The 13743-nt window shown below is 42.7% G+C and overlaps 1 protein-coding gene across 3 annotated transcripts in view; it reads right to left on the bottom strand.

The window, feature by feature from the left end:
* LOC126210279 (uncharacterized) overlaps positions 1-13743 on the bottom strand; it is a 340068-nt gene that overhangs the window by 183101 nt on the left and 143224 nt on the right. For all 3 annotated transcript variants that reach the window (XM_049939475.1, XM_049939477.1, XM_049939476.1), the window contains exon 3: positions 2502-2638. In XM_049939475.1, coding sequence (XP_049795432.1) covers positions 2502-2638 — 137 coding nt within the window. The remainder of the gene's footprint in view (positions 1-2501; positions 2639-13743) is intronic.

Raw genomic sequence — 13743 nt, 5'->3', positions numbered from 1 at the left:
CCCCTCCTAAGTTCTATACCTCTCTCCAGATCCTTGCCATGCCCTGCGCATCGCTTTCTGCATCCGCTTACGCTATCGCAACAGGATCTTTCACCAACTCATCAAATTCCCACCTCTCATCACTCTCAATGATCACCTCTGAATAACCAACACCATTGGTAAAATCTACTCCGACAATCCTGTTGTGTCCACTCTCCTTTCCAATCCTAGTGTGCTGCCAGGCCTCCACCTACACATCCCACCAAACCTTCACCTGCACACCGTTCACGTCCTCTCCCAAAGAAATATCAACTCTCTCCTGGACCACGAACTCCACCCCGACTTATACCTGTCCTACCAACTCTGAATCCACCCTACTTTATCCACCACCCCCAGGGCTTCTCCTCTTCCTTTCCCCCTACCACATCTCATCCTTCTCCCCTTCTCTGTCACTCCCCACCCCCTTCTACTTTCCGATCTATAGCTCCCAATATCAGTTGACCCTCTCTCTTTGTCCCCCACAGCCACACCTGTCTTGTCACCACCTCTTACCAGTTCTCCGTCCTCATCACGACCACTCCCCTGTCTCTATACCCACTCTTCTTTTCATCTACAATCCATCGTCACAGCGCAGGTCCTTTTCCAGTTTTAGTGCTCCGTTTCACAGTGCTCCGTTGTTAACGGTCAATGTATCTTCAGTCGTGTTCAGTGTTTTTCAAGTGTTTAGTGTTCTTCAGGTGTTTATCAAGTGTTTATAACTGTGCTGTTTCTCCACATTTTTACTGCTGTTTTCAAACAATTCATGAAGGCAGCATTATTTTATTTGTACAGACAGTTGGTTAAAAGAAACAAAAGGAACAGAAAGACGTAGGATAGAAGGAAGCTTCAACCAGTTAGCTTGTTATTACCAAATGGTGATAATTACGACTTTTCAAGCTGGTATACAATGCAACGACAAACAAAACAAACACAATAATCGAACTATTGAATTGTTGATTGCGTGATATGTGTGACATGTTTACAGCTGTAGTTTTCCGAATTATCACGATGTTAACAAAAGAATAAAGGGTTTTCACATTAAAAACATTTTATAAAAGTGATGTTATTGCAGTTGTTAATGAATGGGGAAGACGCTTTAGATCAAAACCACCGTCTAGATGAACAGTATGCGACATACGAGATAGATTTGAAGAGCATGGATTTGGTATGGATGCATCAAGATCTGGCCGCCCAACAACGGTCACAAATGAGGAAAAGGAACTGCGGATATGTTTAGCTATGATCCAAAGCCCACGAAAATCAACCTTACGATTAGCAACTGAGCTTGATTTATCATGAAGGTCAGTGCAAAGAATATCACACAAACAGAAGTTTAAAGTTTACATTCCACGTTTACCACATGCGTTACTTAAAGATGATCCAGTTCGACGTCTTCAGTTTTGTGAATTGATGCTTGACCAACAAAAACATGATCCTAACCTATTCAACAAAATGGTGTGATCTAACGAGACCTGTTTTAATCTAAGCGGGCAAGTTAACAGACATATCTGCACTTTTGTTAGAACAACCACTAAGTCAACCTAGTGTATGTTTTTGGGGGGCATTATCATCATTTCGCGTACTTGGATCATATTTTTTTGAAGGGATAGTGACAGGAGATGACTGTTTGGATATGCTTTAGAAGTAGGTGGTATCAGGACTTGTAACGTGTGCTGAAAACTTTCAAGAAATTTACTTTCATTGCGATGGTGCTCCACCACATTATGTCACTGCCGTCCGCGATTACTTAAACGAAATTTTTCAAAGGAAAGTGATTGGTCGAAGGACAGATATCACGTCCATGGGGTGACGTCATGGACTCTGTTTATTCTCAAGAGCCTCAGACCATTGCTGAACCAAAAGACTATACACAATGCATTTCACGATTTGTACAGTGATACCATACTATACCGTAGTGTTAGAAAGACACCTCAATTAATGAAGACAGAATACAGTCTGAACATAAAAAAATAATTGAAAGTGTTGTTTGTATTTGTAATGAAACATAAATTCAATCTTTTGTTTAATCAATGCCTAGAGTCCAGCGACTTTTGCGCCACCCTATAGTTCTCTGACTCACGCCGCCTTTTCAAATTATTTTAAATGCATAGTTCATGTATCTCCTTGTTTTTTGTTTTAGCATCTAAGGAGCGTTAAGTTCCACTGGTCAAAGAGTGGGTCATTTGTACGACTGACATCCCAGCAGCCCCCTCACTACATGAGGCATGGGGGAATGAATTAACAATAAAGGAAAAAGAATTTGTTGGGCAGCCATGCTCAGTAGTAAAAATTATACCCCTGTAGAACGTGAGACCATAGCTCCTGGTCACGGCCGACTTTCTTTTCCATTCCTCCCTAATCCAATGGGACTGATGACCTCACTCGTTGGTCCCCTCCCCCAAATCAACCAACCAAGCAACCATAGTTTCTAGAGAGGAAGCTTCGAAGAGAATAATATGAAGAGGCAATTGTTTAAAACTTACGGTGGCGACCCTGTCAGGATAGCGGTCCAGGTTCTGCCACATGTACTGGAAGAGTGGCACGGCGGGCACCTCCACATCTGGGAATGGAGACCTCACCACGATGGGCTCTGTGCTGGCTGCATAGCTCCTGCTGGTCGCTGCACACACACACACACACACAGACACACAGTGTAGCGTAAAACAATGCAGCCAACTAGACCAGCGTGCATGTTTTTACAGGGTCAACACAACACTGAAAACATATGGATGCAACCGGGACGGACTTTGCACCAATGACAACGACTGACTCAACCTATATGAGAAACCTATTGTGGTATTTTAACCACTGTTGGGCGCTAATTATGTAGTTGACTTTCCCTCCTATCTTCTATTTTCGTTATTATCCGCAATAATTGAGGACTTGAAACTTGTGTATAATTAAATTCCGCAGATAACCCGCAATTAAAGTATATGGTACTGTATTAGACTTGTTAAAAATTAATTACAATATCATAATTAAAACCTCTTAACTAATGTTCGAAATAAATCCTATTTCTTCAGCGTATTATGTGCAATACAGTACTTACAAACAATAGAGTAGAAACCAATTTCACATTACACTACACTACTTCGAAATAAAACAGTCTTGAATTGATCTCTGTCTCAGTGAGGCAGCTTGTCTTTTACGTGTCGCACTACTAATTTTACGCAACACCAACCTGTCAGAATGGCGAGCGTCTTTTTGGTGTTCTAGGTAGTCCAGTAACTCGTCGGCCCACTGAAGTGCTGATGCATGACTGATAACTGTTTTGGAGTTAGAGGAATGTTGTCGTCTTCGTCACTCTCATTCAACTCCTTGAACTTCCCTTGTATTCAATGTGTAATAGCACTGTCACTCAACATCTCATGGCCTGGCTGCGTATGGTCCATATCAAATCATTCGGAAATATTTTCTTTGTCAATAATTACACATCCTTGAGTACATTTCAGAACAACGGCTAACGTTGCTAATGAGCAGCGTTCTCCGTCATTGGAGTCACCGATTTCATCAATTTTAGGATTGTTTTTCCACATCTTGGCTTATGAGTGATTGTTTTACTTTAAGCCACGCCTTCGGCACTTCATAAATTGCGTCTAGCGCTGTCTGTTGTTTCCAAAATGTTTGAAGATTGCTGCCCTGAGCAATAAGTTTTTAAACAGATTTCATCTATAAATTTTCTTCACAGTAACAATGACACCCTGATCCATTGTCTAACTTAATGCTGTCAGATTAGAGGCTAAACATTTTACAAACATCATCCTGTGATCCGATGGTGAATTGTCCAGTAATACAGTACAGCCCTTGTAGATAGACCCTTCAGCGTTAGATCTTCTCGCACCTGTGGCACAAAGCAGTTATGGAGTGACGTTTGAAATACTATGTGGCCCATCCAATCCCCTTTCTGGTGAAAATGATGAATAGGTAAATTGTACATTTCTTTTCCTTTGAACCAACACGGTTTTTACCGTTATCTATTACACCAAGCTAAACATTATGTGAACCCGTACCATTAGCGCAATACAAGTATCCTTTCCTTGCTTGATACATAACTAGGTGCACTACAATCGCTCTCTAAACCTAAACTCTTTGTTGGTAGACACTTCCAAAACATCCCGGTTTCGTCCTTGTTGTACATTTTCTCCAGCTCTAAATTTTCTCGTGCATTAAACTCCCGGAGATCATTACAAAATTCATTCAGAAGCAGCCGTATTATATGCACTTAACTTTTCTTCTTGGACAGCAATCTCCCGGATATCACGACGCTGTTTAAATTTTGTCAGCCAGCAGGAAGACGCATTAAAATCTCCTTTAATCCCCAAGGTTTTGAAGAAAAATTGGGCCCGTTTGCCACATATTGGGCCAGATACTTGGGTGCCCTCTGCTCTGTTTCTGCTGAAACCATTCCAACACGGCTTCATCCACTTCTGCCTAAGAAGACATTTTCATCGCCTTCCGCTTTGACAAACCTTTAGATCATTCAGAACTGCTAGCAGAACTGCTTTGATTTTACGAATATCACGGATCATAGTTAAATGATGGATTATCCCCATGTGGCTAACAGGCTACTTGAAAAAAATCAACTGCCGTGCGTATCAGAAAACTATTCGGTAAGTTCCTGGACCTATTGCTTGTAGTTGGAAGACCTGGGCATTTTAAGTGGATACTTCATTTTAATTGCTGCTGAACGATAGAGCTCTTTCTTGTAAAGCAATATATATTCAAACGATGCATAGAATTACTCACGATCCATAAACGTCGAGATTATACAACAATTTGAGAATGAATTTACGTAGTTAAAATAGAACAGTGAAAGGAATTCGTGGCGGGCCGCATCAAACCAGTCAGAAGGCTGATGACTCAAAAAATAAAAAAATAAAAAAATAAAATGAAGCGTTGTTACGGTACCCACCAGCACATAAAGGACATAGATTACGTTTTGTGGAGATATGTTGGGACACGTGAACAAAACTGACAGTGCGACTTATCTTAGAAGATAGATTGTAGTCAAACATAGGTTTATAGTATTTGTACTGTGAGAGAAAGCTTTTGACAAAGTTGACTGGAATAATCTGAAATTCTGAAAGAAGCAAGGACAAAATACACAGGCCAAAAAGTTATAAACAACATACATGGTGTAGAAGAATAACCGCCACCAGTCACAATAGAAGGTGATTTTATTTAACACACGATCAGTTTCGGGCTTCTGCCCATCTTCAGTTGGTTTAAATTCGTGTACATGTTTCCATACTCAGTTCTGGAGATCACTGTTAAAATCAAAAACAAATAATGTGATGATGACTAAATACACACAAATCAAACATTTGGAAGTGGCTAAGCCACATGTGCTATAAAATATTATACTACCTCGACATAACTGATGTATCCATATCATTTTCACATTACATTTATTACAATGTTTTACAAAAATATTTCGTTCTCCACAAGTTAACTGTATGTTAGCCCCCATGCTTCCATATTATGTCTTTGATAAAATAGTGGCACTGTGGATGTTAGCAATTTCAAGAGCACATCCACTCACAACATCCAACGTGTTTACATTGGAAAACAGAGAGGTCACATTGGAAAACAAAGAGGCTAGGTAAAAAAGGTAAACAGACGCTACGTATACGATACATAACAGATATTACAAGTTATGAAAACGAAATTGTTACATGATTCTAGAACCACACTGTCAGTTATAATATACTGTACGGTATGTGAGATTAATAGACACAGACATTTTTTTTTAATTGCTAGTTGTGTGGGGGCTATAAGTTACAGTTTTTGATTTTTAAATACACTCCTGGAAATTGAAATAAGAACACCGTGAATTCATTGTCCCAGGAAGGGGAAACTTTATTGACACATTCCTGGGGTCAGATACATCACATGATCACACTGACAGAACCACAGGCACATAGACACAGGCAACAGAGCATGCACAATGTCGGCACTAGTACAGTGTATATCCACCTTTCGCAGCAATGCAGGCTGCTATTCTCCCATGGAGACGATCGTAGAGATGCTGGATGTAGTCCTGTGGAACGGCTTGCCATGCCATTTCCACCTGGCGCCTCAGTTGGACCAGCGTTCGTGCTGGACGTGCAGACCGCGTGAGACGACGCTTCATCCAGTCCCAAACATGCTCAATGGGGGACAGATCCGGAGATCTTGCTGGCCAGGGTAGTTGACTTACACCTTCTAGAGCACGTTGGGTGGCACGGGATACATGCGGACGTGCATTGTCCTGTTGGAACAGCAAGTTCCCTTGCCGGTCTAGGAATGGTAGAACGATGGGTTCGATGACGGTTTGGATGTACCGTGCACTATTCAGTGTCCCCTCGACGATCACCAGTGGTGTACGGCCAGTGTAGGAGATCGCTCCCCACACCATGATGCCGGGTGTTGGCCCTGTGTGCCTCGGTCGTATCCAGTCCTGATTGTGGCGCTCACCTGCACGGCGCCAAACACGCATACGACCATCATTGGCACCAAGGCAGAAGCGACTCTCATCGCTGAAGACGACACGTCTCCATTCGTCCCTCCATTCACGCCTGTCGCGACACCACTGGAGGCGGGCTGCACGATGTTGGGGCGTGAGCGGAAGACGGCCTAACGGTGTGCGGGACCGTAGCCCAGCTTCATGGAGACGGTTGCGAATGGTCCTCGCCGATACCCCAGGAGCAACAGTGTCCCTAATTTGCTGGGAAGTGGCGGTGCGGTCCCCTACGGCACTGCGTAGGATCCTACGGTCTTGGCGTGCATCCGTGCGTCGCTGCGGTCCGGTCCCAGGTCGACGGGCACGTGCACCCTCCGCCGACCACTGGCGACAACATCGATGTACAGTGGAGACCTCACGCCCCACGTGTTGAGCAATTCGGCGGTACGTCCACCCGGCCTCCCGCATGCCCACTATACGCCCTCGCTCGAAGTCCGTCAGCTGCACATACGGTTCACGTCCACGCTGTCGCGGCATGCTACCAGTGTTAAAGACTGCGATGGAGCTCCGTATGCCACGGCAAACTGGCTGACACTGACGGCGGCGGTGCACAAATGCTGCGCAGCTAGCGCCATTCGACGGCCAACACCGCGGTTCCTGGTGTGTCCGCTGTGCCGTGCGTGTGATCATTGCTTGTACAGCCCTCTCGCAGTGTCCGGAGCAAGTATGGTGGGTCTGACACACCGGTGTCAATGTGTTCTTTTTTCCATTTCCAGGAGTGTACATACATCAAAAAAAGTTTTGCATCACCCGGTTCCCAAAACTACTGAAGATAGACGTTGACTGTGGATATTGTATCACAGACACAGTCCCTTTGACTGTTTAGAGATGTAACTAACCCCCCCCCCCCCCCCCAAAGATGTATGTTAGCCCCATGCATGAGTAGCGCCTATTAGACGAAGGGGGTCCGACAGCCGATCAGTTCCAGTCATTCCAAGGACACGACTCGTGTTGTCTGTAGTTCAACCATGCCTAGACGGTCAATAACGAGTCCGCGTTGTTATTTTGTGCCAGGAAGGGCTCCTAACAAGGGAAGTGTCCAGGCGTCTCGCAGTGAATCAAAGCGATATTTTTCGGACATGGAGAAGATACAGAGAGACAGGAATTGTCGATGACATACCTCGCTCAGGCCCCCCAAGGGCTACTACTACAGTGGATGACCGCTACCTGCGGATTATGGCTCGGAGGAACCCTGACAGCAACGCCACCATGTTGAGTAACGCTTTTCGTGCAGCCACAGGACGTCGTGTTACGACTCAAACTGTGTGCAATACGCTGCATGATGCGCAACTTCACTCACAACGTCCATGACGAGGTCCATCTTCGCAACCACGACACGATGCAGCTCGGTACAAATGGGCCCAAAAACATGCCGAATGGACCGCTCAGGATTGGCATCACGTTCTCTTCACCGATGAGTGTCGCATATGTCTTCAACCAGACAATCGTCGGAGACGTGTTTGGAGGAAACCTTGTCAGGCTGAACGCCTTAGACACACTGTCCAGCGAGTGCAGCAAGGTGGAGGTTCCCAGCTGTTTTGGAATCTCATTATGTGGGGCCGACGTACGCCACTGGTGGTCGCGGAAGGCGCCGAAACGGCTGTGCGACACGTGAATGCTATCCTCCGACCGGTAGTGCACCCATATCGGCAGCATATTGGCGAGGCATTCGTCTTCATGGACGACAATTCGCGTCTCCATAGTGCACATCTAGTGAATGACTTCCTTCAGGATAACGACATCGCTCTACTTGAGTGGCCAGCACGTTCTCCAGACATGAAACCTATCGAACGTGCCTGGGATAGAGTGAAAAGGGCTGTTTATGGACGAAGTGACCCACCAACGACTGAGGGATCTACGCCGAATCGTCGTTGAGGAGTGGGACAATCTGGACCAAGAGTCCCTTGATGAACTTGTGGATAGTACGTAACGACGAGTACATGCATTCATCAATGCAAGAGGACGTGCTACTGGGTATTAGAGGTACCGGTATGTACAGCAATCTGGACCATCACTTCTGAAGGTCCGCTGTATGGCGGTACAACATGCAATGTGCGGTTTTCATGAGCAATAAAAAATGGCGGAAATGTTGTTTATGTTGATCTCTATTCCAATTTTCTGTGCGGGTTCCGGAATTCTCGGAACCGAGGTGATGCAAAACTTTTTTTGATGTGTGTATTTCATTAAAGATGTGTAGAAAAGACTTGTTTGCAGCGTCTAATTGTTCACTGAGAATTAGTCGTGGTGATCTGGAGCTATGGCTGTAAATTTCGAGTTCTCTTCCAGAAGATTCATTTTCTTTCCTGTGCTGACAGTGTGTAGAATCTGCAGGTTGACTTTGGTTAAGCGTTCATATTGTTTCAGATGTACTGCAAAAGTGGATCTATCAAAATTGTTTAGCCAGAAGGCATCTATGGGTTTCCGGTTTCTTATAGTGGAACTTCTTCCTGTCTTGCCTAAGCAGAATTTTGGCAGATGTCACATAAAAGTTTGTTAATACCTGATCTGCTGTGATACTGGTTATTCTTGTTGCAGCGAAAGATACGCTGTTGTAGCTTATCGTTTTTGCTGAAGGATATTTGAATACCAGTTACAAATTAGCTACTTGGTATGAAATATTTCCTATAAACGTGATGCGAGCAAATGAGTGTACTTGTTAAATTTTGTTGTTAAAAGTGAAAAATTAAGTTGTAACACCACAGCTCTTATGCTGTATGGATTTATTTTGTTTTTTTGCTTCATTTAATGTTTCATCATTGAGCTTCTGTAAATGTATTTGTTTGAATCGATAACATAAAATTGTATACCCCTTTCTTTATACAAACTTTCATGTCATGATTTGATTGTATGCTGTGTAGCATATCTGTCATTTATATTCTTTGTCCCATTTGGAGGGAACAAAACTTACTGTATATAATTGTAATCCTGTGTAAATAATTTTTTTTGTAGAAGTGTCAATATGTGCAAAGGTTCTATGTTATTCAATGCGTTTGTTTGCTGTTATGTAAACTGCTGATCCTCACTTAGGAATCTTAGTTATTCTGTATATAAGAGGTAGTGTGGTTCCCCTCGGGAACGGAACAGCGCAACGCGCGCAAAATGTGGTTGGCATAGGTGGAAAAGGTGGAACTGATAGTCAGTCGGGGACGAGCCAGCAGTCAGAGATGAGCTACGAGTCCATGCACTGCCGTGTAAAAGTTGCATAGTGCTGGTTTCGAGAGAGGCTTTTCTGTTATTTTCCAATGCCTCGGATGGATGGATAAATAGCTGGGCTATTCTGGAATTTGTACCTATCTTCGCCACCAAGAAATGACAGAGTCCAGCAATTCTGTCTGCAATTCCACCTACCAACATGCAGTTGCCACCACATTGCGCAATCATTGCAACGTCATATTGTAAGGATGTACAGTGAAGGATCAGCTTAATGGATGTGTTATTGTGCTGAAATATAAGGTAATGTGTATCTGAATTTATGTACCTACCTTAATTTTTCTCCTCATCATAACACCTCTCAGGGTCCTCTCCGTTTGAACAAAAGTGATTACCGAGTGTCCTTATTGAAAGTACGTTACAACTCAGTTTGCTAATTAATGCCTATTGGACAGAGTAAAATTAAAGTTAATGTGGCAAGAGAGTGAGTTAAAGTTATTGATACTTGCCGAAATAATTTTCTTAGTAATACTGCTTATTAAAGTGCTGTTGCCAACTGCAAAAGTAAAAGTTCTTAAGACTCAGGCTTATAAAGTTTTGCTTAGTAAATGATCACATTACTGCCTGTTGTAAATCGCAGAAAGTGAGTCAGTATCCCACATAAATGTTAATTTTATGTCTCACGGTAGTAAAAGTGGAAAACTGCATAGTAGGAAATTATATGTTCATGATTACTAAGTGTTGTCTCTCTTGTGTGCATATTAACAGTATAAAGACCACTCAGTTTGTGTAAGCCTTGAAAGTGATAGTGTTTTCCTGTACGTGTTATAATTTTGCAAATAGTTTGTGCTACTCCAGTGGGTAGCTTCAATCTTAAAACATATGTGTGTCAGAGTTCATTGCACTCGCGTATGGCCAAGTCTAGGTTGTGTTTGTCCGTTATAGTTACTTATACCTACTTTCTTAAACGAGAATGTTAATCATTCTCTTGCCTAGTTAGGCTGGCGGCCGTTTTCTTTATCAGTTGAACAGTGCAGATAGGCAAAATTTTGTTTGATACTGTTCAAATATTTACGTAATTCTGACTTTCATTTCCGATAAGCCACTTCCGTTAGGGACAACACGGTCAACATAACAAAATTCCTCTCAGAGGGTAACACTGCTCTGTTGATTTGTACTATAATTGTTTTTACAAAAGAGTTTTATGTCACAACCTGTTTCTAGCATTGAGGTTATGGTGCAGTAGCAACAGCAGTTAGGAGTGTTATAAAGTGACAGGATTAGTTCTCTCTATACGTCATATAATTAAGTCAAGAAATAGCCCGGCCTACTTCATTAGCTGACATTCTTAGTAGTTTTTAAAGTTCTGAAAAGAATTTCTCAATTAAGAATAGCTGTGACCTTATGGAAGATATCGGAGATGTAGCAATAAACCTTTACACCAACACACCTATTCATGACATAGTCCAGATAATTAAAAACAACCTATTAAAACAGAAAAGTCATCCAAGGCTGAGACATATGAGTACGAGGAATTTATTAACATCTAATACAAATTTAAGTGTTAGGAAGTTTCTTCTGAAGGTATTTGTCTGGAGTATAGCCTTCTATGGACGTGAAACGTGTTCCATAAGGAGTTCATTCTAGAAGAAGTTGGAAAGTTTTGAAACGTGGTTGAGCCGTGGCTGGCTCAAGCTATGCGCTGGATTAAACCTTCGCTGCGATTCTGTGTTTAGTCTCCCGCGGTTATCGCGATTATGCTGTTATCCTCTCCTCCCGTGGGTGGCAGCAGCGGTGTGTATCGATATTCGTACCTTGGACTATCTTCGACCTGGCGCTTATAGTTTCCGGCTGGACGGTGTGCGACCAGTCGATCAGTTGGCGTGGAGCAACGAGGAATTCTCCGCGAGACGTAGTTCGGCCGGGGCCACTGGCTGTCTCTACGCAGTGTCAGAGTATGTGGGGCTGTTCCCATTGCTACGAGGTCCGTGACTCACCGACCCTCGACACGAAAGTTGAGTTTTGATTTAATCTACCAGCAAGTCAAGACTGTTCACATTGTGTCGTTTGAAGTTCGTTGTCGGCTGTTGGCATATTCCCGCGAGCAACAACGTGGTTTTCAAGTTGGACAATTCTAGCCACCCTTCAGTGGAGTTTCACTGTATTTGGTTATTTGAATTGAAGTGTACCAGCGGAATATTCTGCCTTGTGGCCGTTAACATTCCGGTTACCTGCCCTGGCCGTTGACGTAAATCTCAGGCAGTGTAGTTTCCTTATCGTGTTGTTGCTGTTCAGCATGGTGTGTAGTTTTGACAGCTCCATGTATGATTGGTTGTGGGCGCCAAGATCTTCTATGTTGTTCCATTGAACTCCCTTTGTGCCCTCGTCGCGTGAAGTGGAAGTTATCTTGTGGGTGGGTCCGTTGGCTGTCGATCGGTTGGGTTGCCGTCGTGTCGTGAATGGTTGGCCCGACTGCCTGTCTCACTTAAGCGAGCATTAGTGTTTGAATCCCAGGGCAACTCTCGAACATCTGAACGCCCTTGTGTGTACCGCCTTTTTTTTATTTGTTCTTGTAGTTTGTACTTGTATGGCTTCTAGCCGATTTTTTTTTAAAAAATTAAGGTTGTTTTGCCCTTAAGGCGTAAGATTTTTTAGGCCTTCAGCCTAATTTAGAGAACTTAAGTGGAAAAGACCTTTGTCGTTTTAAAAGTTTTAATGTTTTTGAATTCTAAGTGTTGGGCCTTCAGCCGATTTTGAGTTTGAGTTTTTTTGCTCTTAAGGCATTCAGCATAAATTAAAGAACTGTTTCACGTAAGGATTCTGGTATTTAAAAAATTAATGTTATGGAGTTTTATGTGTTAGGCCTTCAGCAGATTTGAATTCAACTTGTTCGCTCTTGAAGTGTCTGATTCTTTGGGCCTTCCGCCTAACTAAAGAACTGTTTTAAGATGAGGCTTTGTCTTTCAAATTTCAGTTTTGGTTGAGTGTTGCTTAATTATGAACTGTTTTACGTAAGGCCTTTGTTTTTTTTTAAATTAATGTTGTTTTGCCTTAAGTGTTGGGCTTTCAGCCCATTTTGAATTAAATTGTTTGCTCTGAAAATCTCAGATTCTTGGGGCCTTCAGTCTAAATAAAGAACTGTTGTATGATAAGGCTTGCCTTTTAAATTTCTGATTATGATTGCGTTTCGAGTTATTGGCCTTCAGCCATTTTTAAATTAAAGTGGCTTTCATCCGGTAATTAAGTCCCAAAGATGAAAGCTGTGTGTTTAAATAACAAATTTTTTTGGGCTCTTGTAATATTTGATCAAATAATAAAGTTGTATGTTCGAGTGTAACTGACAGACCCTTATTTTGGCCCCTTTCCACAATTTACCTGTCCTGTCCTACGGGTTAAGGTGGGTGTCTCAGTGGTGTAAAAAAAGAATTCTGAACATTAGATGGTATGGGTAGATCAAGTAAGTAATGAGGAGGTACTGAGTAGCATTAGGAAAAAAAAGAAATTTATGGCACAACTTGACTAAAAGAAAACATCAATTGACAGGACGTATCCGGAGGCATCAAACAATAGTCTATCGTGCAATGGAGGGAAGTGCGCCGAGTAAAATTGTAGAAGGAGAACAGGCCATGAACTTTCAACTAGATGAAGACTGCAGTAGTTATCCAGAGATGAAAGCTGCATGAAACCATTCCTCCGAATGAAGGCCGGAACAACAATAACAAAAGAAGTCAGACTGATTTGTGAATAAATTATGTCAAAACATAGAACATAGTACACTATATGGTAAAACCCAACCTTACTTGTATTATAATACGCTCTAAGACACAAAAAATGCCGCACCACGGAGGAACCATCCGAAAGGGACTGAAATCGGTAGATGTCATGTACATGTACAGACAAACAACTGGTTACAATCTCAGGAACAGTGGATGATTTACTCAAGAGAAAGAGCTTCACAAATTGAGCAAGTCAGTAATGCGTTGGTCCATCTTTTGTCCTCAAGCAAGCGTTTATTCGACTTAGCACTGATTGGCAGAGTTGTCGAATGTCCTCGTGAGGTATGTCGTGCCCAA

Source organism: Schistocerca nitens, chromosome 10 (genome assembly GCF_023898315.1).
Source record: "Schistocerca nitens isolate TAMUIC-IGC-003100 chromosome 10, iqSchNite1.1, whole genome shotgun sequence".
Lineage (NCBI taxonomy): Eukaryota > Metazoa > Arthropoda > Insecta > Orthoptera > Acrididae > Schistocerca > Schistocerca nitens.
Note: the sequence above shows the minus strand (reverse complement) of the source record. Positions and strands in the feature narration are given on the sequence as shown.